Here is a 23,715-nt window from a genome sequence, read left to right as displayed (position 1 = left end):
TTCTGAGGCATGTCAAAGACGCCATGGAACCCGGCTACTCCAAGATTCTGATCAACGATTGTGTATGTCTCCTTTCTCCCGTGCTCTTTAGTGGCAGATTACTAATGTGAGCATGACAGATTGTTGAAGATGAAGGTGCCGCCTGGCAGCATGTGGCTTTGGATATGTTCATGATGGCCCAGCTTGCAGCCCGAGAGCGCACCGAGCGTGAGTGGCACGCGCTTATCGAGAGCTGTGGTTTGAAGATTGTCGGGATCTATAACAAGGGTCAGGGGAATGAAGGCTTGATAGAAGTAGTTTCTGAGTTAGCAATTAGCGATGCAAACTCGCTGGTCAAAATGGCGTCGCACTTCCGTCGGCAATTATAAATGGTAATCTGAGGGGATATGTTACTATCGGATTGCTAAATATAGTCCCACCAAATAGCGCGAGGAGACAACGGCATTTGTGGTCGTGAGATGACGCAGGAAGCATTAATCAAAACGGGGTTTGCACGCATATTGGAAGAAAAACAGGCGGGTATGCATGGTCATATACGCCGCGGGATAAAAGTACGCTGAACTGATATGTCTGCGAATCAATTTCAGTTACTGCCCACTGTCACGTTCGCTGGTGGCTTGGCTGGAGGGACGGCACCCGCCGGGGAGGGGAGTTAAACAGTGTCTTGAACTGTAAAGTGGAGAGCTTCGTTTTGTATTAAAAGTTTCGTGCTCCTTGGCTAATCCAGTATCGAGATTATTAAACGCATATTACGGTTCAAATCCCGGAGGCATAACGACTTCAATAATGGTAACTGTGCCACGTCGGCCGAAAAGCGGGATGCCGAGATGACTCCAGATGTGTGCTCCGATTCGGGATTTGATGGGCCCACACCATCCGATCTAATTATGCCGCCTTCACCTCGAAGGAAATAGAACAATGTTTACTTGTTACCATCGGTGCAGCTTCTGTATAAAACAATAGTTCTCCGTACACTGCCTCCTGTTTGCTTTTGGAAACAAGTAAACCGATTCCTCAGATCTGACTCGAAGAATAAAATATCGACCCTATCTAACCCACAAAATTTAAAGTTATCGGGCTACTCCGTCATTATGTCTGGAGTGCAAGGCCGACCTCCGTACCCGCCGTTCACGGCAGAGACGGCCAAGATCAAGGTCAAGGCGGCGCAGGATGCGTGGAATACCAAGTAAGTATTTCCCAACTGATCCCTTTGGAGTCGAACTTGTACTGTAGCATACATCTGACGACCGCCCATGGCAGAGACCCACACAAAGTCAAGCTGGCCTACACCGAGGACAGCATCTGGCGGAACCGTGACCAGTTCTTCACTGGGCGTGACTCCATTGCCGAATTTCTGACCAAGAAGTGGAAAAAGGAAGACGGCTACAGGCTCAGGAAGGAGTTGTTCGCCTTTGATGGCAACAAGATGTGAGTCAAGCCTCTAATCACTACATCTTCCCAACCATCGACACGGATACTGGCTTTTGCTAGACCTTACTAGACGAATGCAGCTCCCATCTGTTTGCTACGCATTTCATGCATTCTCTATTTACTGCATTGGTGTTTATAGCGGATAGAAATGTCTTTGCAACGCCCCGTGACACACCGATTTGATGACTAACGACCATGTACTCTAGCGCGGTTCAGTTCTGGTACGAATGGTTTGATGCGACCGGCCAGTGGTGGAGAACGTACGGCCTGGAAGACTGGACCTTTGCAGACAATGGCCTCATGAGGAAGAGGCAGATGAGCGGCAACGATGTCAAGATCAGCAACGACGAGAGGTGGTTCAAGGATGGTGTCGATGTCAATGCGGTCGATATCTCCGAGAAGCACTGGTAGGGCAATCCTAGTCTTCTAGACCGCGGAGAAGAAGGAGAAAAAGGTAGAGGGTTCCTCAAAGAGATGATTCTGACTCACGTGTTCATGGTGTATAGACTATTTGTCCGAACTATTAATTGACATATTTTGAGAAAACGGATGATTACTTGCACCAGACGTGGAATGAATGCTTTCCTTTCACGGCACTTACGGCAACGCTCAGGCTACACAGACGAGTAATGCCAATGACGCCAACAACTTTCAAGTGCCCGCGGGCCGCAGACACACTGACCCGGGGCACAAAGGTGACACCAACATTCCGCATGGGCTTCCGCTTTGACAGCTCGTCGATCCGGCTCAGGAACCGGTGATCGACAAGGTTCGCAAATCGCAACCCCTGAGACCTTGATCAACGCATGGGCTTTTCGGTACCGAATAATAATATTATAACAGTCAACTGTCACAATCCGAATCGCTCTTTAATTTCTGGTCATTGGATTTCTCAACAGATTCACCATTGGCTGCCTCTTGTGTCTTTTTTTTTTCTGCACACTTTCATGTATGACAGCTAATTTCTTTTCTAGAGCTGTACCGTCGCCTAAATATGGAAGAAGAACAGAACACAAGACTATCGATAAATACTTCCACCGTTTCGATAAATTGCCGACGACGTTTTGTAAGGAACTGGAGCCATTGCCAAAAGCAGTCAGCATCTCCGGTAGCCTTGAGCCGGAGGCGTTGATGAGCAAGGAGCAAGCCTGAAGAATTTTTATTCCGTCCACTGCGGGGAGAACGCCATCCGGCACTGAAGGCACGCTGGCAGGCAACCAGGAAAAAAATACGATTTCTTGTCAAGAGGGAAAAGGGAGACTTGAATGCTTGGGCGCGGAGAAGGAGGAAAAACAAGAACAGGTCCGGTCCAGTGGTTGCTTGCGTGGCGTAGCGCCGCTTGATATTAGTTGATCAGCCTAGAGCTGAGCTATGAATGAGCCACGGGTACGCGCATCCGACTTTTTACTGACTGGTCAATATATAGGGACAGCAATTACAACAAAATGATCTTCATGTTGACTCCAAGCTGAGGACGTAGAATATTACATGGGATATCCAAGCTTCACCATGCCCACGGCGGTTCAGATCTATATAGCTAGGGGGTTTTGGTATCTCCGAGATCATCGTGCTATAGGTCCCCACTGGCCGCGTTGCCCGCAGCGGATGATCTTCACAGCATACTTGGAGGATAATTGGAGCGGATCACATGGAAAGAGAAATGGGCGATACGTAGATTCGTGGAACGAGACTTGCAACTGTATACATGTATGTAGGCACTTTTCAAATATAGGCAAAGTTCAGGTGTACAGTGGTTTACTGCATACCAAAAGTCAACTCTCCAGAGTGCAGGAATACATGGAATTGAGTCTAAAGTCCCCCTATAAAAACCTTCAGCCCGGCGGAATTTCCGTGGCCACCGCAAAAAGGATCTCGAGTTCATTGATCGGCACAGGTCTGCCAGAATCAGTTTAACAAGTTCCGGTGAACTCTGGTTTTGCCACGAATTCTGGGCCTTCCCAACTGTTTCCTAAAGACTCTCTACAAGGTTGGACCAACTACTCGGTCCGAGCTAGTCCCTAGTGACGGCGGATAGGTCCGGCTATGCCTTTCTTATTGGCAGACGACACCGACCTACAGCTCACGCCAGTCCTAGTTAGTAAACCTTCAGGATCTTCGATAGAGGGTCCCGGAACCCTGGTTCACTTTCACTCACGAGAGCTTCCAGCCAATTGCTCATTGAATACAACCTGGCCGGATCAGGTCAATCCAGGAACCGATTTGCAGCCTGATTTTCAGCTAGGCTTGATATGTGACGATTGACTCAGGTCCTGTGTAGCTCATTCTCCCTTCCTGGGCTCGCCTGGGAGCCATAACGAATAAATCGGGTATGGCGCTGGTCGAACAGGCGCTTGTCACATATCACGTAGATCCATAGTATTAGAAATGTATGGGCTGTAGCCAGGTGGAGCTGACAGGTAGAAGTCGAAGAGCTTGTGAGTGCAAGAATACCAAGCTGCCCAGCCCACCGGTCGCCACCCTCTGGAATCTCGTCACTGTTCACTTCCCATCTGTTATAGACCACACCCTCTCCCCCCTCCCTTGCAGTGGCTTCGGTACTTTGGCCTAGACCCAAGGGCTTTCCCCATCCTCTGTGCGCAAGCAAAACTCCAAACACTAAACTTTATATCACGCCCAAATCTCAGTTCTGGCCAACGGTCTTGGTTGATCAGAGTTTTGTCCATCGTTTCCGGATCCCCAACTGCTATACTCGCTCGTTTCTTGTGCTCTGTAATATTTCTATTACAAAAAGATCGATACCCCGGTCCTGCGTTGAAACCTATAGCCGGGCATTTTCACTCTTCGTCTTTCTCTAGTTCCTCGTCTACCTATATACACAACCGAGCTTTACACAATGGGTCTTCTGCCACTGACTTACCGACGACCCCAGCACGTCGACCAGGAGAAAAATAGGCGGAGTGTCAGCAGCGATAATCACTCGGAGAATGAGAATGCATCTCTCGATTCAGAAGAGTCTGGTGCCTCGGCCGGCGTGCCAGAGGCTTTGACTTTTGATAAAATCATCAGTGGTGGTACTTGTCCTGTGAGTATTGAAGATCATGTACAATGCTATTCAAATCTCCATACTAATGAATGTCCCAGCCAATGACTATCCGAGATTTCATGAATTATCTCATCTATATTGAGCACTCGGCGGAGAACTTACAATTCTTCCTGTGGTACAGGGACTACGTCAAGCGCTTTGACGAGGCGCACACTTCTGACAAACCACTGGCACCAGAATGGACTCAGGCCATGGCGGAAGAGACGCTGGCCAAGATTAAGAAGGATGCTGCCGAGAAGAGAAAGACGGACCCTCTGGCGGCGGAGCTCTTCAAGGGAACCGACTTTGAGGGACAAGGGGGCGAGACGATACCAGAAGGCAGAGACCCCTTCCACACTCCACCGCGAACGCCTGGCAGTGACGACCAGTCGACCCTCTACTCTAGCTCACATGCGCCAACGTACCGATCACAGGCGCACGACACATTCGCGGCAGTGGGCGCAAAGCAACCTTGTAAGTATCCGACGAAATGGAATGCGAGCCAAAAGAGGAAAACCTAGTCTCTGACCGCAGATACAGTCACAATCCAGCCCTTCAGAGCCGAGGTCGACAGAGTCATTGCCACGTACCTGGCCGCCGACGCGCCTCGCCAGCTCAACCTGTCCAACCACGAGCACAAGGTGACGATGCACGCCCTGGCATACACGACGCACCCGTCAGCCTTTCGCCTCATTGCCAGGACGACCGAGAACACGCTCCGCAAGCAGGCGCACCCCAACTTTGTGCGCTGGTCCATCTGCAACGGCAACCCGGCGCGCGTCTTTTTCGCGCGCGGCCTCGGCGTCGGCACCATACTGCTCGCGACCGCGGGCGCCATTGTGCTCACCCTGAGCCGCGCGGGCCGGGGCTACCGGGCCCTGTTCGCCATTGGCTGGGTCCTGGGCATCGCGACGCTGATTGCGGCGTACAAGGGCATGTGCGTGGTGCTCCACGGACTGCACCACCGACACATTCGGCCGTGGGAGCTATTCGCCGGGGAGGACGATCACCACCACGACGAACACTCGCTTCCCAAGGGCAGCTTCGACTCCCTGGGTAGCTCCAACAGCTACGAGGACGAGCCGTGGGTGGTCCGGTACGAGAAGCGCAACGTGGTTCGCAAAGTCTTTGATCGAGAGCTCTGGATCCAGGAGCCGGCGCTGCGGTCGATTCAGGACACCATTTTTGTCCAGGCCATGGGCAGTGCTCTGGTTCTGAGTGCCATTCTTACGGCCATTTTTGTTGCCGTACCTGGCGGACACTTGTTTTAAGTGTTGTCGTGGCCTTGCCCAAGGAAGAGGCTGCCTTGGTCACTCGCTGGAGATATAAAAGTGCAATTGTCACTCATTCATTTTCTAGGCGTTTCATTTGTACGCTGGTTTTTCTTGGGGAAATCGACGGGGTAAAGGGATTGTCGTCGGCCTTTTGTGTTCTCGGATTATGATGGGTGGGCGCTGGGGATGAATTTGTTTCATTTGATTGATACCATACTACTGTGCTCGAGAGAGAGCCGCCCTGCCACTTTTTCTTGTACATCATTTTTTTTATTATTAAAACCCCATATGTAAATACTATATCTATTTGTAATATATCTTCCACAATATCTTTATCACTATCTATTCATGGAACGTTGCATATAACTGGTACGATCATCGGTCATCATTCTCATTATTGGTAGTTGAGCCGCAGCAGCCCACACCAACATTAATGTTTGCTAGAAATTGTGGTTCGTCAGGGAAGTTGATAGAGGCCTACAGACTACCGAGAGTACTACATTGCATGCTTACCCCGGCAGAAGATTACATGGAGGGATCTAGTCATGGGTCTGATTAAGCAACATTGTGTCCCGCTGGTTGCTATTTTGATTGAAAAGACAGCTAGACCTGGCAATAGGAAGTACAAGGATCGACCGTAAAGCATTTGACCTCATCTCAGTGCAACTTGTAAGGCGCTATAAAAGTGAAAATAGAGCAGCTGATTGTGAATCCCGTCCCCAGGTTCCGCTAATAGGGAGGGACCTCGGTCGAATGGATGGGGTAAGGGACGGGGATGTGACTGTGACATCCGCCTATCGATAAAAGCTTAGGTGGTTTCCCTGGGCACTTCAAGTGTGTAGGCAGCGCTCAACTCCAAGAAACTCAATTACCCCTGGGTCTTCCTGGGCCCCTACAGTACTAAATCTGATTGCCGTGCCGCGTTTCCAGCAGAGGGGTTCAGTCGGGTGTCCACTGTTCAACAGAGGGCACATGGGCAACAATGATTGAGTTCTGGAGGTCCCCTGTTCCTCCCTGTGCCCTCACCCACTGCCTGTAGCTACTCATACCCGGGTGTCCACTTTCAGTCATATTACTGCACGCAAATCAACCATGTGAGTGTAAGGACTGGGAACACTTCGGGGTCTCACGCTTTTTTATCTTTTTTGTTGAGTTCGGGTTCCGATCTTACTTTGAGGAAATCTGACGTCGGATCCTCAGTAATAAAGGCCAGGGTAAATAACTTTTCTCCGATACTTCTTTACTTTTGTTTGCTTCATGTCTCCATAGACCAGGACGACGTTGGCCCTCTACAGCCATCCATAATAAATCCCATCCAATCCCACCCACGCGACAAGACAATCACATCCACAGGCACCCCGAAAAAAAGCGAAGAACCCTTACCTTAGCTCCGAGGCAATAATATTCCCAGGGCCTGCGAACATTATTACCCCTCCATAAAAAAAAACATCAGAGCGACGACGTATATAGTTGTCTGTTCAGTCAGCACCAAAATCTACCCCGCGATGCCGGACAAGGAAGACTCCCAGGTCGAGCACATTGAAGTCGCGACGTCTAGTCCGGCAGCGACAACGGCCACAGCAACAACAGAAGCCGCAGCAGCAGCACCGACAATAAGCGGGCCAGATGCGCAACCGCAAGATGGTATCCCTGGCGAGGAGAGGATCATGCGACCGCGCGCCCGAACAGAGACCAACACTGCCGAAATAGACAGCACCATTGTTCGACCCGGCTCAGTGCGCATCAATGTCAAGGGCGCCTTCATAGTAGACACTCCCGAGGGGTCCCCGACCAGCAACGGCGCCGCTGCGCCCGCCGGCAGTACCGCTCACGAGACCAAGGACATTCGCTTGCCGAACCACACGGCCGTGGTCAGTCATATAGCTGTGGATGTACGTTTCTACTACCCAACATGTGCTCATGTGCGCCTGTTATGCAGGCCGTTTATTGTACGCAGCACGAATTCCCTTTGCTAACCCGCTGTTGCGCGCCGTAGATCGGAGGCTCGTTGGCCAAGCTCGTATACTTTTCCCGCGAAGCGCACTCGAGAGAACCCGGTGGCCGTCTCAACTTTATGAACTTTGAGACGGACCGTATCGACGACTGCATCGAGTTTATGAAACACCTCCAAGACAAGCAATTGGCCCTCAATGGGTCGCGGTCCGGAGATTTGTGTGTCATGGCCACCGGTGGGGGCGCATACAAGTTCTACGAGAAGATCAGGGAAAGGCTCGGTGTAGATGTGGTGCGCGAGGACGAGATGGAGTGTCTAATCATTGGTACGGTGTCGCCCCGAGTCTGGTGTTGTTCAAGTCTAGCAAATTCAGCTGCTAACATGTTGCAAATCCAGGCCTCGACTTCTTCATAACCGAGATACCACGCGAGGTCTTTACCTATTCCGAAACCGACCCAATGCACTTTAAGGAGCCAGAAGAGAACATATACCCCTACATGCTGGTAAACATTGGCTCTGGCGTAAGCATGCTCAAGGTTTCCGGGCCGAGGACATACGAAAGAGTCGGGGGCACTTCGCTTGGGGGAGGCACACTCTGGGGCCTGCTATCATTACTCACACCAGCCGAGTCATTTGACGAGATGCTAGAAATGGCCGCTCAAGGGGACAATGCAAAGGTGGATATGCTCGTAGGCGACATTTACGGCACCGACTATGGCAAGATTGGCCTCAAGAGCACCACCATTGCTTCATCCTTTGGCAAAGTATTCAAGATGAAGCGCGAAGCCGAATCGGAAGCCGAGGACAGCGGCGGCCTGTCCAACGGCGACGATGACCACCACCACCGGCGTTCCTCGCAACAACAACAGCAAAACAACGGCGACGACGCCCCCTCATCGTCGGCCGCGGCGGCAACGTCATCAGTCAAGGCCCGCTTCTCGGCGGCCGACGTCTCGAGGTCGCTCCTCTACGCCGTATCCAACAACATCGGCCAGATCGCCTACCTGCAGTCGCAGATCCACAACCTGTCGCACATATACTTTGGAGGCTCCTTCATCCGTGGGCACCCGCAGACCATGAACACCCTGAGCTACGCAATCAAGTTTTGGAGCAAAGGCGCCAAGCAGGCCTACTTTCTCCGGCACGAGGGCTACCTGGGCTCCGTCGGCGCCTTCTTGAAGCGGCAACCACGGAATTGGGGGCGGAGGGGCAGTTTTGAAGAGGCCGCCGGCATCGAAGCCAGGATGAAGCTGAGGGCGGAAGGGCAAGATATGCAAAGAGTCGATGATGCAATCTCGTAGATTGGTGGGTCTGACAGGAACAAGAGCACATGGAAAACAACCAAGTAGGAAACTGCATATGGTAGGCGTTGGGGGCATCTTCTTGAACTGATATTAGCCTGTTTCGCGAAATCTTTCATGATATATTGGGATTTTCATCTAGCATCGCTGCCAAAGCGCCGCCAGCTATCTGTTTCATGTACACTTTGATATGGGCAATCATGCTCAGAAACCCTTTTTTTATTTTCTTTTTGAGTACGGTGTGATCTTGTAACATACAAGTAAAAATGCATAGACTTGCTTTCAGAAAGCGCGAGAGAAGTATCTCCTGCTTCATTGCCAATAACTGTCTTCTGCAGGCCGTGGTGGACTGTATATATCAAGATTAATCCGAATATCATGTCCACTCGATGGAACACTAGGGTCGAAGAGCACGTCGGACATATCTGCTATGTTGTCAATGTCCATGAAATCACTGCTCGCGACAGAGCTCTCCATCTCGAGGGGTTCAGTTGACGCAGTGATGTTATCGGGAACCAACGCCGGGCTGCTGGGGACATTGGCATCTTGGGGATGACCTAAACCCTGGCCTGGGGAGTGCGTCAGGGGCGAGGTTTGCAAACGAGCTCGTTCCTCTTGTGCATGTTCCCCGTTCCATGCTTCGTTCTCCTGGTCGGAGCCATGGAGCGCAATATTGATATCAATCATGTGATAATCGGCGGCGATCTGGGGTAGGCAGTGGGTATGACTTGGTACATCCCCGTCTTCACTTTCGACTTCGGGAATTACGCAGTTTCTTGGATACGCGTCGGCAAAGATGCACTTCAATGACGTGTGTTAGCAATTACCTTTTTGGGGCGGATGAATGAGTTTGAAGCAGCTCTTTTGATCAGTTTATCCGAGTCCGCTCTCTTGCAGCACCATTCTGGGCCAATGTTTGCTCATGAGACAACCCAGAGAAGGGGAGAAATGACACCAGAACTTGCTTACGTGCTGGTCATGATCAGAACCCAGAGCACATTCTTCATTACTCCCATGACGGTGTTCGGGTTTCCCGTGATTAGACAATGTTGGACCCAACCTTGCATACTTGCAACAACACCATGGCTAGACTAGTGTATTAGGTACCATCACAATAGCCGTGGTGGGAGTATGAATTCTGGGCGAGGAACATACATTACTCCGTGGCGCCAAGGCCTCATCATCTGATAGCTCTTCTACCATTTCCTCGTCGGATTTGTTACTCATGGGGGTGTTGCTACGGTCCACGTCAGTCCAGTCAGAATACGCATCATCACCAGAAGGCGGATCTTCAGATGCATCCGGGGTGGGCAGGCGCCTCATGGACGACCATCTCAGAGAGTCCATGTTCTCCTGCAGAATAGTACGGATCTCTTCCACTGGGGCTACTGGGTCAACAACTGTAGGTTCTGGAGGTGCCAGCTGCGCCAGCCACGCCCGTAGAGCGGCGAGCTGATCTTCGAAAAGAATTCTCTTTGTATTCGAGTCAAGCTCACGGCAATGGCCTCTGAGTTCAGTCACCGGCTTCCAGGCCAGCTTGGTGGCTTCAGGATTACCAGGCTCTTGAATGAGAACACGGACCCCCAAAGTCTTTGACTTGGTGGGTTTTGGAAAGCCCTTGAGCAGAGTAATGAGATTTCCACTTGAATCTTCCAAGTGAGGTACCCAACAGATTGTAGACGCCTTGACCTTGAGTTGATCATAGTCATTGAGATCAAAAACATCGACGTAATAGGGCGGTTCCAGGTTGATATCTCCCCCATCCTCAAAGACCCATACCGGGCGAAAAGATTGTTCGTTGGGTCCGACAATCGCACCGTGGGCTTCGGCCGGAGTGGGCGATCGGCCTAGATCGTCGACTATAGTTGACAAATCTCTGATGAGGAAAACTTCGTAAGCCGCATTCTTCTGCTCAAGGTATCGGGCAATGATTGGCGGCTTTGCATTCTCAAGGCTAATGTATGGAATCTGGATTTCTTGCGTTTTGAGGCTTCCATCACTGCAAACCTCGCGCACATAATTGTATTTCCATGCTGGAATACGAAAGTTGGCCATGATGCCCAATTCACAGAAGATCCTAGAGTCAAGAATCAAAATAAACTCGGAAACGTGAAAAGAAACTGAAATGCCCAAAATCTTTTGTGACAGCTGATGATAATACAATGTTGGTAGAAATGACAGACATTCTTGACAAAACTGCACAGACCCTAGATACTATTAGCATGACTGTGATATTCGGGATTTGAAATGAGCACGACCAAACACAGTGGGAATTCCAAGCATTCACAAGTTCCAAGGGCTTGACTATGAATTGCGCCACGTAGTGAATCGTGCCGATTTTGTATTGCTTTTTCTGTATCCTCAAGCATGGTACCCATGCCCGGAAATAAGACGGCCAAACCCGAGACCGCTGCGAATTTTCGGTGTCTAGCAGTTCCTCGTATGGTAATTATTATGGGAGATTGTGCGATTCTCTAATCGATTTTGTACAAGTATGCACGCGTCGCCTGGTCGGGCGTCTCTGAACACGACTTTCAACTCTTCTTTATGTGACCGGCAGGCCATCACCGCCGCGGTGGACATTTCAGCATAGCTGTAGAGGTCTCTGAGTCATGCTGTATCTGGCCTCATCTTTGCTGAGCTTTCCACAGTTGCTGCGGAGATCATCAACATATTTTGGGCCATCGTCAGATAGCTGTAATGAAATCAACAACTTCAGCCGTTCTTGAGGCTGACCATGGGCTGTAAATGCGCCCTCTCTGATTTTCCAATCCTTTATCCAAAGTAGGCCCTTCAGCTATCCTTTGATGTAGGGGGTTTTGTGCTTGGCTGCTGGTCGCCTTTTTGATCCTTCAGCCGTAGGAGATTGCCAACTGCTTCCGTGACCGAGGGCTTGCCTTCCTTGTTGTCACCACCGCTCAGAAGGTTGGAGAAGTATTCGGCCACCTCGCGTTCAGCGGCCTCATCAATGTCCCCGGCCTCTCCCACGATCTGTTTCCTAGCCGCCGCGCGTAGTTCTTCCACGCTCGAGAGGTCAAAAGCCCAGGACAAGCCACCTGTCGCCATGATACCGAATCCCATAGTGTTGAGTGTCGCAAGCCCCAACGCTTCAACAGCTACCAAGCCTCCATCCCCGCTTAGTTTGCTGGCTGGCTTGTTGCTCTGTTCAAAGAATAAGGGTATCGCGGTCAAGTGCTTGCGAAGAATGGCGCGTCGCGTAATGAGAACCGAAAGAGATAGGAAACCCGCCCCGGCGGCGAAGAAGCCTAGCTGGCTGAGTGATCTTTGTGATAATATGGGCGATCGCGTGTCTGGTCGAGTGCTAACAAACGGTGCATTGTCGCGAGAGGGGGGCTCTGGAGTCGTAGCTGGGGAGGATGATGGCGCCTTGGCCTGCCGCCGGTCGTGATCATCATTTGCAATTGTCATGGTGGTGCCAAAAGACCACATTGTCGTGATCGCAGTCTTCGAGTCGGAGTTTTCCGGGGTTTAGAAAGCTTGATACTTGTTGATTTCAAAGGAGGGAAACGCTCACATACGAGCTGGCACAGGTGGTCGCGACCCTGAAGGAAAGTTATTTCTGTAGTGTAGAAAGGAAGAAGCTATGGAGGTGGAGCTAGACCCGCCCAACCTGGAAAATCTGGGGTAGACTAAAAACCATCGCGCCACTCTGGGTCGATCGGATAGCGCCAACTAAGCTCCAATAGCGATACTACTGTACTTTTACTTGCATTATAGCCCCCATACTTGCATCTTGTAGTAGGTCGTGGTGACTTTTTAATCAATATAATGTCAATCATTTGTACACGACTCGGATTTGTATTCCAGACAAACATCCAATATCATGACTTGAGAGCAGTCTGTTCCATCACATGCTAATAGACTCTTCTTCTCTTGGATCGCGAAAACCCTCCACCTGAACTGTTGCTTTCAGTGTCCAATGATCGAGGTGATGACTGGGCAGAGGTCGTAGATTTATCAGGGGCAAGGTCTATATCATAAAAGTTCCGAATCGGTTGAGGCAACTGTTCACGCCATAACCGCCTCATATTCTTGTCTGCGAGTTGTCGTGACAACATCTCAGGACATACCCGAGACTGTAGCTTCATGGATTCTCGAGTGTCCAAAGAAAACTGGGTGGGCCATTGTGGTCTATGTACTGCAGGAACAAGTCAGTGATCTTGCTTCACCATTTATAAAGTGATTCAGGACTACCATTCCGCAGGCTCTTCAGTGTTCAAATACATGGCAACTACTGCTCACAAATATTACAGGTGAGAGTCGGCTGTGGGGTTCACTTACAGTCCTCTTCCGCCTCAGCCCAAAAGTCGATTTGATCTGGATATATATGCTTGAGAATATGTATCTGGATTTCGAGACAAATTCTGGTGTAGCCAAGCTTGATCATGAGCCATACTTGCCGTGGGTTGCAATCAACATTCTCCCTGAGGAGCTCCCGTGGTAACTCCGGCTCGGTCACTGCTTCTGCATCGTCACTGGCCTCTACAACGCAAAGATCTTTCAAGGCGGCCCGGATGTTCTCCAATGGTTGCAACAAGTCGGCAATTGTTCCATCCAGCTTTTGCTGGTTCAACAATATGCATGCTTGGTGGATGTTTTTATCAAAGTTGAGAAGGAAACGGCGGCGGTGTTCGGCTAGGCTATGACCTCGCAGCTTGTCACGTTGTTGTTTTCGATACTTGAGAATGCTTTGGACCTCCATTACTCCTGGTAGCGGAAATTCAACATGCGAGAGTTCTGATTCTGGGTCGTCATTGTTCCTGGCGATTGCCTTGTTCAAGCGAATCACTGTACCTATTTATTAGCAAACACTTTTATGGTAGCCTTCTCTATTTGTACCACAACAACAAATCGAACTTACGAGCCCTGTCACCATCTTTGATCCAAGTGGCTAATTTGCTCATCGTATTTTATTGTCAGATTTCTATGCTGTTACAATATTTTCAGGCTTGGAGGCGGAGGGAAAGCTCAGGCCTGAAGTATATATAGCACAGACTTCCTCATATATCAAGACTGTTATAATTTGGTGCATCTCTACCCGGGGAATGTCTGACCTCAATCCAAGGTGGGCATAACGCAACAGACGTTCCGTATGATAACAGCTGGCATTTTGTCTATTGAGAAGTAAGCATATATGAGAAAAAGAAAATGCATTTCCGGCCTTTGCTACCCCCTTCTTGCCCAAGGTATTGGATCTCTCCGCCGCACTGTTCGCGACCTCTCGTCCCGAGTGCTTGGAACAGCCCGAGAGCTGAATAGATGATCCTTGACGAATGGCAGCTCATAAATCGCTTTGCAGGCACACACCGCTCGTGGAGATTTGCGAAAGCGGCAGGAAGATTAGGTACAAAACGAATCCAGTAGCATTTGAGGGGGCAGGGCGGGCCGGTGAAGTACATAGAGTGAGCACTGCATGAATGTCTGTAGCTCGTTTTGACAGGTCAACTTAAGCGGATTCGCTACAGATTAAACACTCTCAATGGCTGCTTACTTTGTTTGTTACGGGTACCCCAGAGTCTCGGATGGCCACATGAACATGGATGACAATGGCCTGACTGACTAATATTCTTAGATAAGTGTGGCCAAAGTACAATGCATACAGAAAGCCACGGAGCAGGTGACAATATCCAATAATATGAAGAAGAAAAAGATGCAGTGAAACCTAAAATGACATCTGTGAGGCGTCTAGGTAATAACATTTGAGGGCCATGTAACTACAGAGTACAGAGAGAGGTATGTGATGTTTGGTCCCAGAGGCGATAACAGTGCATATACTTGGGGCTATTTGGGGGCTGGCTCGCTAACAATCCCCCTACCTGTGTCCCTAGTGCACCTACCAGAAGACCGGGCCCCATTACGCCAAGCCATCTAGCGGCCCTATCTCAAAGCAGCTCTGTTCCAATCCTGGAATTCCCAACCTCAACCTCTTCTCAGCTCCCATATTCCGGGTTTCCGGCCGGCTCAGGTTTCAACGAGGCAGGCAAACATGGGTAAAAGCAAGGCCCCAAAGCAGCCCAAGTCCATTGTGCAGAAAGGCGCAGAAACCATCGAAAAGTCAGTCTCGCTGCCCAATTGGCCCGTCTTCAAACCCCCACTGCCTGTTGCTCATTTGACTCTGGAGCCACCGGTGCCGGCATTCGAGGACAAGATCCTCGTGGCCCGTAACTTCTTTCCAAAGTCTCTCTGTCGAGACTATGTCGCCTTTCTCCAGACTCTTCCCTTGACGACTACCCCAGGCCGTCCCAAACGCGGGGAAGCCGTGCGAGTGAATGACAGATTTCAGATAAATGATTTCGCTTTTGCCCAGCGTCTGTGGATGGAGACTGGTCTCAAGGACTTGGTGCAAGATGAGACCTTGACTAACCTTTGGTGAGCATCCTGTCCAGTCAAGGAACTCCCTGTCGCGGAGACCACCCGCCTCGTTGCTTTTGCTGACTGTTGATATAGGGGTGGTGCCGTCGTAGGCTGTGAGTAATTGGTTTTTGAACACATCACATCATGTTGCCTTCTTAAATGCTGCACGAGGCCGAAAATGGTCAATGAGGAACTTTCTGTTGTGGATGATGGACCCAATTGGCTAACTTGATTCCGGGCACCCAGTAAATCCCAACATACGCGTTGTAAGCCTTCTGTCCTGCTTGCTTGTTCTATTGCCCATCCGCTGGCCTTGATCTGAGTGCATCAAATGACGAGCTCGGCCGTCTGAGCTTCACTGAGACTGTACAATCATTACTAATACTGAACGCTATAGTGTACGTACAGAACCCCTGATATGCTTTTCCGGTTGCCCTGCAGCCTTTGATTGCGTATCATCACCAGCCTAGCGTTGCGGCCCTCGTGAACCAGACACATCAATGCAGCGGCGTTGGCAACAGAAAATGGCATTGGTTCAACGCAACAAGCAGTACTAACATGTCTCGGCTCTGCAGATCGATATTCAAAAGGCCAATTTTTCGATGCGCACTGTAAGTGATTCAAGGCTTTCCTTGCCTCATCCCTTTGATCTACATGAACCTAGCCAAAGTAGCAACTCGTGTGCATCTTCAGCCGCAGCCACCTCGATCACCTTTACCGGGGAAATTCAACCTGAGTTGTTGGGCCGATGTTTCGGTGTCGTGACTCGGGTGAAGCCTTTCCCGGATCTCTACTATACAATGTCGGCGCTTCTGCATGTTTCCCAATGACGCCGCACGAACCAAGACTCTGTACAACAGACCAGCTAAGAACTGAGACCAGACGACGACTTCAACGATGTGACCCTCCCCGCCACTATTGATAGACCAGAGGCTGTCAGTACACGGACGACATGGACACTATTGCTCTACCTGACATCAGCCGCCGAGGGTTGTCTAGGAGGCCAAACGGTCTTTTACCCTCATGATCGAAAGGTGGGCAAGGAGGCGATTGAAGTCGAGCTTGAGACTGGAATGTTGCTGCTTCACAAGCATGGTGACGACTGTCTCCTGGTATGTCTTGATTTTTTTTTTCATACATCCCGCTCTGCATGGCGATAAGCTAACCAGATGCGTCTTGTGAAGCATGAGGGGCGGGAAGTATTGGATGGATATAAGTGGATACTGCGCAGCGATCTCTGTGTAAGGAGGTAGGCAGGGTAGGCTCAGATCATGCACTGTTCCGCAGTGTGATCTGTATTGCAAAACTATCGAGGCGGTTAGTCGATGTACACATGCAAGCCTCGCTGTCTTTATGTACTCAGGTGCATTAGCCACTGTCTTATACGGTTGACCTGGCGCAGTGCCAGGCCCCCGAGGCACTGTAGCACATCATCCTGGACCTCTTATCCTAGTCTACAGACAACCTGACAGACTATTACCTTCTACAACAGCCCGCGGTAATACAAAGATGTGCCTGGGTGCACCCCTCGCTCGGCTACAAGATACACTGTGTTGGAAAACCAGGTAGTCGGGCTGATGACTGGCTGTCAAAGCAAACAAGAATACCTTTCTTCGATCTAGATATGGGGCCGGTGTGAAACTTCTGTCCCGATCCAGTCGCAAGAAACCAGGCTATTCACGTGGAGGTTCTGCACAAGTTGATATTTATTCATGTACAATGACAGAGTACGGCATCATCTTCCAAAGGCGCGGAATATAGTACTGCCATTCAGCTTGTCATCTATGGTAAATTCATTTACTCAACACTGAAAGCCTAGGGCTGTAGATTTGCACGGGAACTTGACTTTTCAGCGGAGAGAGAGAAAAAAGTGAAAGTAGTGGCGAGCGCGGATCGACTCACGTGTACCATATTTGATGCCGGACCATGTCAATCTATACAGCCGCTGCATAGATGGGCTTCCGATCGCGTGTCGTAAACCTTGTTGCCATCTGCAAACCGTGGTATGCCGTGCCAACGCATACATGGGCAGAAAGCACTTGCAGAAGACATATGCAAGAAAAGAAGCAGTATACCCAGCTTAGATAAGGCAGTGATCGTCCAAGGCCCATAGAGTGCTAGTGACTCCACGTCCAAGGCGATCACGAGTTGGCCGTTTCATGAGGCCACGGCAGCAATCTGGACTAGTAACCTCTCCTTCATGTATTCGACATCGTGATCAGCCATGGCTGTGGGCCTCAGTGGCAAGCTAATAACCAAAAAAACTTCCGAGAAAATCGTTCGATCCATACAGCATCCTTTTAGCCTGTTGAATGGACTTATTGGAGTTTGCCACGTACATATCACTGCTCAACGGGTTCATCTTCTTCCATATTACAACAAATCATGGCAGAGACTGTGCTTTTGTCCGAGTATCTTCGGTCAAGCAGTCCCACCACCCGGCCATGCCAATTCTTTTGCAGAGAAGCAAATTGCGGCGAACGGGAAAGATGAACCCATCTTACCGCCCCAGGAATGAGGCCGATGTTTCGGTTCGTGGAATCTCCTAGCCGACATCACTGCAGTCCGCCGCTCAACAACAATGTCTCGCTCGGAGGAACCGCCCATCTCGGTTAGGTGTCAAATCTTCTGGACTGGTGCAGAAACCTCCGTGATAAGAGCGTTTGTTTTCAAGTAGGAAGCAATCTTGCAGCAATCTCCAGACACAAGAAGCAAATTATACAACACTTCTCCGTTATTCAAGAGACACAGTGGATGGCAAAAAGCCCAAATTTGCCAGCCATGCTATCATGAGACACACCGCAACACGATGACCAGGCTGGGCACATGCATTGTGACACCTCAAGAACGGAACAGGAGAACATGGTCATTGCCTATCGTAAGAGGAGAGCAAGAATACCAGGTTGCGTGGAGACATTTGTCGGAGCTGTGTCGTTCTTCCCACTTCGTTCATGGTCATTCTTTCAAGAGATATTCTAGCAAATCTTCACTTGACTCTCCAGGTGGTCCAGGAGTCTAATGGATAATAATTAATTGAGGATACTGGACCAAGGATGCATACTGGTCGGGAGGGGGCATAAATCGACATGATTGCACATGAAACCCTTGTAATAAAGTACCTTACCCAAGCCTAGAAATCAGATTTTCTTTACTCTCATAAGAAATAATGCAAAAGATTCTGTCTTGATCTGTCTAATGGTATCATTGTGCTTTTTTTATCCGAGCCTTGCTTTTGTGTTGCCGCCAAACGCCAGTAAATGCCTTGCCTGTCACTCCCAAGCTCCTCGGACCACAAACTCTTCGGTATGCCCGAAGCGGAGCCTGCCCTTGCGCCACCATTCCTGGATTGTCACGGCGTTATGCTGTCTCATACAGGTACATATTTCTAAACCCCGTCTCTCACTGTGGCCGTGTTTTCCCCTGCAACCGTACATAGAACTAATAACACAGTCCCTGCGCCTTGGCCTAATAAAAGAGCAACTGCAGCGGCTTCTCCTCGGCCGTGTACTTGTCCTTGAACTCTTTTCTGGACAGCCACTTTGCGAGCGGCATGGTTATCTCCTTCATGTCGAGGATACCTCGTTTCTTCTGATCAATGTGAGAAGCATCCACCACAAGGCGCTGCAAGTTGGCCAATGATAAAGAGCCTGCATGCATATTAGCCTCATAATTATGAGCAGACACCGTAGAAAGAGGGGGGGGGGGATCGTACCATTCTCCAACAGATCTGTGAGTCTTTGAGGGGTTCCTACTGCCAAGCCTGTTCGGTGTGAACTCAGGAACTTGATGGACTCGTCGATTTTGATGTGCTTGGCGAACTGTGCATTATGTAAGTCATATGCTTGAAATCTTCATCCGTTCCAAAAAGAAAAGAAAAATACGTACCAACTTTGCTACACTGTTCTCCTTGGACTGGTACTTCCTCAATGCTCTCACAATGTCCGCAGCCCTTAGACCTGCACCAGCTACGATGAGCGTGTGAGGTGCACCTTTTTGTTTCGGCGCCTTGGTGAGATCCTTGGGGTCTTTTGTGAACTTTTCCAAGAAATCAGGCAGCTTCGCCAACGTTCTGGGCTCTTGCCATGATGTAGTGTCTTGAATGGAGGCGGCTGTAACGAGATGTCAGAAAATGTAGATTCCAGATACGACGGAACGGGAAATTCTTACGAGAAATGTACAAATCTGCCAGTTCCACAGCACTCAAATCCGTTCCAAACTTTGTCGTTCTCTGCGCAAGATGGTCGGCCATAAGCTGCGAGTCCATGAAAGCAATGCCGGTATTGACGCCCAGCTCAGTGTCCAAAAGGCTGTCGTCCTGCTCATAGCCAGTCTTCTTCTTCTTGCGACGTCCTCCGTCGTCTTCACGAGACCGCTTCTTGGACTTTGCCTTGGAGGCCAAACTCTCCGACTTCGGTATCTGCTCTTCAGACATGACTGTGTCGGTGGGCGAACAAGATGCGTTTGAATCGTGTTGCTGGTGATCCTAGTCTCGCTCATCCAAGCAAAAAATTGGTATGCGAAAAATTCGACTAGCGGGGCGAAGCAGTTGGTTAGTTGCAGATGCCAATGACGTTGGTGGGTTGCGGTTATCGGTGCCTGCCCCGCCAAAAATAATTCCCTTGCCCCACGTCACGCCGGGCGACAGAAGAGTCACTCGATTCTACCCCTCCATCGTTGGTTGTATTTGAAGGAAAGGCATTGAAACAGCGCCGTTCGTTCAATCGCTTGCTATTTGCAACAGTCACAATTCATTGCTTGTGATTTTCCAATTTCATCATGTCCGAGAAACCCACCGAAGACCCTACCCAAGCTTCGGGCGACGCCCCGGCCGCTGAGGGAGACGACGCCGGCCCCTCCAAGAAGGCCTTGAAGAAGGCCGAGGCCAAGGCAAAGAAGGAGGCCGAAAAGGCCAAGCGTGCTGCTGAGGTCAAGGCCAGAGAAGCTGCCGCCAAGGCTGCCGCTGGCGGTGGCGAGGATCTCGCAAAGGACAACTACGGCGACATCCACCACACGACCAAGGTCGATGCCGAGAAGGTCAAGCTCAAGGACTTGGGCGAGCAGCACCTGGACAAGACTGTCAAGCTGCGAGGATGGATCCAGAACTCCCGTATGCAAGGCGCCAAGATGGCCTTTGTTGAAATCAGGGAGGAGCGCAATTGGTCGATACAGGGTGTCATGGCCGTCAGCCCCGAGGGCACGCCCGTGAGCAAGCAAATGGTCAAGTGGACTGGTGGTATCAGACTCGAGAGTTTCGTGCTCGTCGAGGCTCTTGTCAAGAAGCCACTCGAGCCCGTCAAGAGCTGCCGCGTCAGCGACTATGAACTTCACATCACCAAGTGCTACCTCATCGCCTCGGGCCCCGAGGTTCTAGGTATGACCCTGGGAGCCGCCAACAAGGCTGTGGCTAGCTTTGAGGACGAGGACGAGACAGCCCCGACCGAGGCTGTCAAGGAGCTTTCCATCACCGACCCGGCCGGTGCTCCTGCAGCCAGCTTGACCACCCATCTGAACAACCCTGTCATGCACAAGAGAGCGCCTGTCCAACAGGCTATCGCGGATATCCGTATGACCGTCAGAAAGCTCTTTGCCGAGTTCCTGGAGTCTAGAGACTTTGTTCAGTTTGAACCCCCGTGCCTGATTGGAGCGGCCTCTGAAGGTGGTGCAAATGTGTTTGGAATGAAGTACTTTGATAAGCACGCCTACCTTGCTCAATCCCCTCAATTCTACAAGCAATTTGAGATTGCTGGCGGTCGCAAGCGTGTATTCTGCATTGGTCCCGTTTTCAGAGCTGAGAACTCGAACACCCCGAGACACATGACCGAGGTATGTTTTGCAAAAAGAACATCATGACATAGGCACCGTCTAACTTTCCATAGTTCACTGGTCTCGATATGGAGATGGAGATTGAGGAGTCCTACGTCGAGGTTCTGGAGACTATCGAGAGTCTCATGTTGTACATTTTCAGAGGTCTCGAGGAGAAGAGATCGGAAGAGATTGAACTCGTCCGCTCTGTCTATCCGTCTGAAAAGTTCCTCCTTCCAGAGCCTGGAAAGGAGGTGCGCCTCACTTTCGCCGAGGGTCAGAAGCTTCTCCGTGAGGAGGGTCCCGAGGAATACCGCAACGTCAAGGACGACGAGGATATGAGTACGCCTCAGGAGAAGGCTCTTGGTGCCTTGATCCGTGAGAAGTACAAGACCGACTTTTACGTTCTTGACAAGTTCCCTGAGGAGGCTCGTCCATTCTATGCTATGGAAGACCCTGCCAACCCCAAGGTGACAAACGCGTACGACTTCTTCATGCGTGGCCAAGAAATCCTCTCTGGTGGCCAGCGTATCCACACTCCAGAGGCTTTGGAGGCCAGAATCCGCAAGAAGGGTGTCGACCCCAACAGCACTGGAATCAAGGAGTACGTCGATGTGTTCAGATCCGCTGGTGTGCCACCCCACGGTGGTGGTGGTATTGGTCTGGACCGTGTCGTTTCGTGGTATCTTAACCTGCCCAGTGTTCACCTGTCGAGTTACTACCCCAGAACTCCCAAGCGTCTCCTCCCATAAGCGCGCAAAGTCAATGATTGATGAATCATGCATGAGGCGCTTATATGTATGTACGACAGGAGAAAAATTTGGAGAATACAATGAATTAAATAGCATCTTTGTCGATCAACAAATCTTGCGTGACCATAAAAGAGAGCAGCAAGTGGAGCATTTGCGCATCCAGAGAATGAGGCCTGATCGACGGGCAATTTCAACGTCTTTGCCATACGAAACTCTGCCAGTACACACCAATGCACTACTTCCAGCACTGGGGAAAGTCCCATGAGAAACAGGCAGGTACATTGTTCTTTCTGCAATCATCTTCAATAGACTGAAATTGTCGGCATCAAGGCAAATGCGGGAAGTAGCCTTCGTCCCAAACTTCTTTCCAGATGGGAACAGAGACTTGGACATTACCTTCTTTGCCAGTCTCTTTGGTCTTCTGTATCCTCGAGCTTTCGTCTTCCATATCCCACTCAACTCTTTCGTTACCTCCTCTACCCAACGATCCTACATCTCAGAGCATCCACACTCGCTTTCTTTTTGGACGATCTTTTTGGTGATCATTCCTTCGCTTTTGTACGATTTATCGGATCACTAAGAGCACAGCAAAGCAACGAACGTAAGAGACAAAGAACAATAATCACGACACAAATCTGCTGCATCCCATCATCTCACCACGTCCCAACCATGCGAAGCCTCTCGTTAGTCTATCTGTTCTGGGCTTGTCGTGTAGCTGCTCTCAATGGCATCAATATTGAGCCGCCCAGCTGCGTCAATCGATGCATGGTGGATAGCATGTTCATCACCCAATGCCAAGATGTGGGCTGCCTCTGCCACGAGGAACAATTTCAGAAGGTGAGCTCATCGTAATGTGGGCAACGACAAGTTGTCTCCGTACTGACTCGCGAACTAGTCATTATTCCAGTGCCTCTACTCCCAATGTGATCCTCCTGACTATGGTCCCGCCCTACTTTACAGCATGAAGACTTGCATTGCCTCGGGCGCCGACATCAATCTGGGCTTCACCAGCGCTACAGCCAAGGAGCAGCTCGATGGCCGCGAAGTCGAGTATCTCGAGGGCAGAGAATTACCAGAAGTTCCAGGCCTCCAGTTGAGACAAGACAGTGCTGGCCCGAATACTGTCACGGCTTGGGCAACGACGACCATCACTATGACCATTACAACTAATGGTGTTCCAATGCCTGTCACAACCGTCACACCATTTCCTGCGCCCTTCCCTGGCGCCAGCGGCCAAGCCGGCAACATACCCGGCCAGGCCCAGGGCCCTGTGACTTCTGCGCCCGAGCCTGTTGGTCCAGAACCATCGGCCACGAAACCCTGGATGGTGACTGTCAACGAGACATCGAAGCTCCGGCCTTTGAATTGGAGCCTTCTACTCTGGACTGCTGGTTTATTAGCAATGAGTTATCTCTGCGGATATTGGGGATTCTAGACGGGCGAGTATCAATTGGCACTTGAGGGTAACAAGTAGTAAATATTTTGTTAGTAAACCTTGACTCTACGTCGGGTAGATGAGCCGGGTTGGATTGCATGCCAGAAGTTTACGATCTGATTGTACTATACTTAATTGGCTGTCCATAGTTCTAATGCCGGTCGAACAGCTGTCTTGAACAGAATTGCCAGCAACAATGAGATGGTGATTGTGATTACGGGTAATGAGGAAATGGAAACGATCAAGAAAAATATCAACGGACCAAAATGGACATGGAAATCAATATACGCTGTACTAAAGTACATAATACGTAGCTTGGGGTAGGGGTCCGAGACTGCGGCCCCACAA

General features: G+C 50.3%; 13 protein-coding genes across 13 annotated transcripts; 8 read left to right on the top strand and 5 right to left on the bottom strand.

Annotated features, from left to right (window-relative positions):
- Window positions 1–23: 23 nt before the first annotated feature.
- PFICI_02300 (uncharacterized protein) lies at window positions 24–368 on the top strand (the record flags this gene model as incomplete). The annotated part of the gene is made up of 2 exons (XM_007830881.1): window positions 24–62; window positions 120–368. 2 exons carry the CDS (start codon window positions 24–26, stop codon window positions 366–368), a joined length of 288 nt encoding a protein of 95 aa, XP_007829072.1.
- Window positions 369–1,091: 723 nt separating this feature from the next.
- Window positions 1,092–1,842, top strand: PFICI_02299 (uncharacterized protein; the record flags this gene model as incomplete). Its single annotated transcript, XM_007830880.1, has 3 exons — window positions 1,092–1,186; window positions 1,261–1,428; window positions 1,638–1,842. The coding sequence occupies 3 exons, from the start codon at window positions 1,092–1,094 to the stop codon at window positions 1,840–1,842; spliced, it is 468 nt and encodes a 155-aa protein (XP_007829071.1).
- Window positions 1,843–4,285: 2,443 nt separating this feature from the next.
- Window positions 4,286–5,745, top strand: PFICI_02298 (uncharacterized protein; the record flags this gene model as incomplete). The annotated part of the gene is made up of 3 exons (XM_007830879.1): window positions 4,286–4,474; window positions 4,534–4,948; window positions 5,015–5,745. The coding sequence occupies 3 exons, from the start codon at window positions 4,286–4,288 to the stop codon at window positions 5,743–5,745; spliced, it is 1,335 nt and encodes a 444-aa protein (XP_007829070.1).
- Window positions 5,746–7,253: 1,508 nt separating this feature from the next.
- Window positions 7,254–9,003, top strand: PFICI_02297 (uncharacterized protein; the record flags this gene model as incomplete). Its single annotated transcript, XM_007830878.1, has 3 exons — window positions 7,254–7,640; window positions 7,745–8,027; window positions 8,099–9,003. The coding sequence occupies 3 exons, from the start codon at window positions 7,254–7,256 to the stop codon at window positions 9,001–9,003; spliced, it is 1,575 nt and encodes a 524-aa protein (XP_007829069.1).
- A 312-nt stretch (window positions 9,004–9,315) lies between these two features.
- PFICI_02296 (uncharacterized protein) lies at window positions 9,316–9,690 on the bottom strand (the record flags this gene model as incomplete). Its single annotated transcript, XM_007830877.1, has 1 exon — window positions 9,316–9,690. The coding sequence occupies one exon, from the start codon at window positions 9,688–9,690 to the stop codon at window positions 9,316–9,318; it is 375 nt and encodes a 124-aa protein (XP_007829068.1).
- A 399-nt stretch (window positions 9,691–10,089) lies between these two features.
- Window positions 10,090–11,058, bottom strand: PFICI_02295 (uncharacterized protein; the record flags this gene model as incomplete). Its single annotated transcript, XM_007830876.1, has 1 exon — window positions 10,090–11,058. The coding sequence occupies one exon, from the start codon at window positions 11,056–11,058 to the stop codon at window positions 10,090–10,092; it is 969 nt and encodes a 322-aa protein (XP_007829067.1).
- A 738-nt stretch (window positions 11,059–11,796) lies between these two features.
- Window positions 11,797–12,432, bottom strand: PFICI_02294 (uncharacterized protein; the record flags this gene model as incomplete). The annotated part of the gene is made up of 1 exon (XM_007830875.1): window positions 11,797–12,432. One exon carries the CDS (start codon window positions 12,430–12,432, stop codon window positions 11,797–11,799), a length of 636 nt encoding a protein of 211 aa, XP_007829066.1.
- Window positions 12,433–13,214: 782 nt separating this feature from the next.
- On the bottom strand, window positions 13,215–13,928 carry PFICI_02293 (uncharacterized protein; the record flags this gene model as incomplete). The annotated part of the gene is made up of 3 exons (XM_007830874.1): window positions 13,215–13,258; window positions 13,306–13,812; window positions 13,886–13,928. 3 exons carry the CDS (start codon window positions 13,926–13,928, stop codon window positions 13,215–13,217), a joined length of 594 nt encoding a protein of 197 aa, XP_007829065.1.
- A 1,082-nt stretch (window positions 13,929–15,010) lies between these two features.
- Window positions 15,011–15,397, top strand: PFICI_02292 (uncharacterized protein; the record flags this gene model as incomplete). Its single annotated transcript, XM_007830873.1, has 1 exon — window positions 15,011–15,397. One exon carries the CDS (start codon window positions 15,011–15,013, stop codon window positions 15,395–15,397), a length of 387 nt encoding a protein of 128 aa, XP_007829064.1.
- A 729-nt stretch (window positions 15,398–16,126) lies between these two features.
- Window positions 16,127–16,804, top strand: PFICI_02291 (uncharacterized protein; the record flags this gene model as incomplete). The annotated part of the gene is made up of 4 exons (XM_007830872.1): window positions 16,127–16,229; window positions 16,261–16,490; window positions 16,666–16,695; window positions 16,751–16,804. The coding sequence occupies 4 exons, from the start codon at window positions 16,127–16,129 to the stop codon at window positions 16,802–16,804; spliced, it is 417 nt and encodes a 138-aa protein (XP_007829063.1).
- A 2,039-nt stretch (window positions 16,805–18,843) lies between these two features.
- Window positions 18,844–19,810, bottom strand: PFICI_02290 (uncharacterized protein; the record flags this gene model as incomplete). The annotated part of the gene is made up of 4 exons (XM_007830871.1): window positions 18,844–19,025; window positions 19,091–19,196; window positions 19,264–19,487; window positions 19,546–19,810. The coding sequence occupies 4 exons, from the start codon at window positions 19,808–19,810 to the stop codon at window positions 18,844–18,846; spliced, it is 777 nt and encodes a 258-aa protein (XP_007829062.1).
- A 344-nt stretch (window positions 19,811–20,154) lies between these two features.
- PFICI_02289 (uncharacterized protein) lies at window positions 20,155–21,932 on the top strand (the record flags this gene model as incomplete). The annotated part of the gene is made up of 2 exons (XM_007830870.1): window positions 20,155–21,201; window positions 21,255–21,932. The coding sequence occupies 2 exons, from the start codon at window positions 20,155–20,157 to the stop codon at window positions 21,930–21,932; spliced, it is 1,725 nt and encodes a 574-aa protein (XP_007829061.1).
- A 669-nt stretch (window positions 21,933–22,601) lies between these two features.
- PFICI_02288 (uncharacterized protein) lies at window positions 22,602–23,367 on the top strand (the record flags this gene model as incomplete). The annotated part of the gene is made up of 2 exons (XM_007830869.1): window positions 22,602–22,769; window positions 22,828–23,367. The coding sequence occupies 2 exons, from the start codon at window positions 22,602–22,604 to the stop codon at window positions 23,365–23,367; spliced, it is 708 nt and encodes a 235-aa protein (XP_007829060.1).
- Window positions 23,368–23,715: the final 348 nt, after the last annotated feature.

This window comes from Pestalotiopsis fici (genome assembly GCF_000516985.1).
Source record: "Pestalotiopsis fici W106-1 unplaced genomic scaffold PFICI_Scf_2, whole genome shotgun sequence".
Classification (NCBI taxonomy): domain Eukaryota; kingdom Fungi; phylum Ascomycota; class Sordariomycetes; order Amphisphaeriales; family Sporocadaceae; genus Pestalotiopsis; species Pestalotiopsis fici.
Note: the sequence above shows the minus strand (reverse complement) of the source record. Positions and strands in the feature narration are given on the sequence as shown.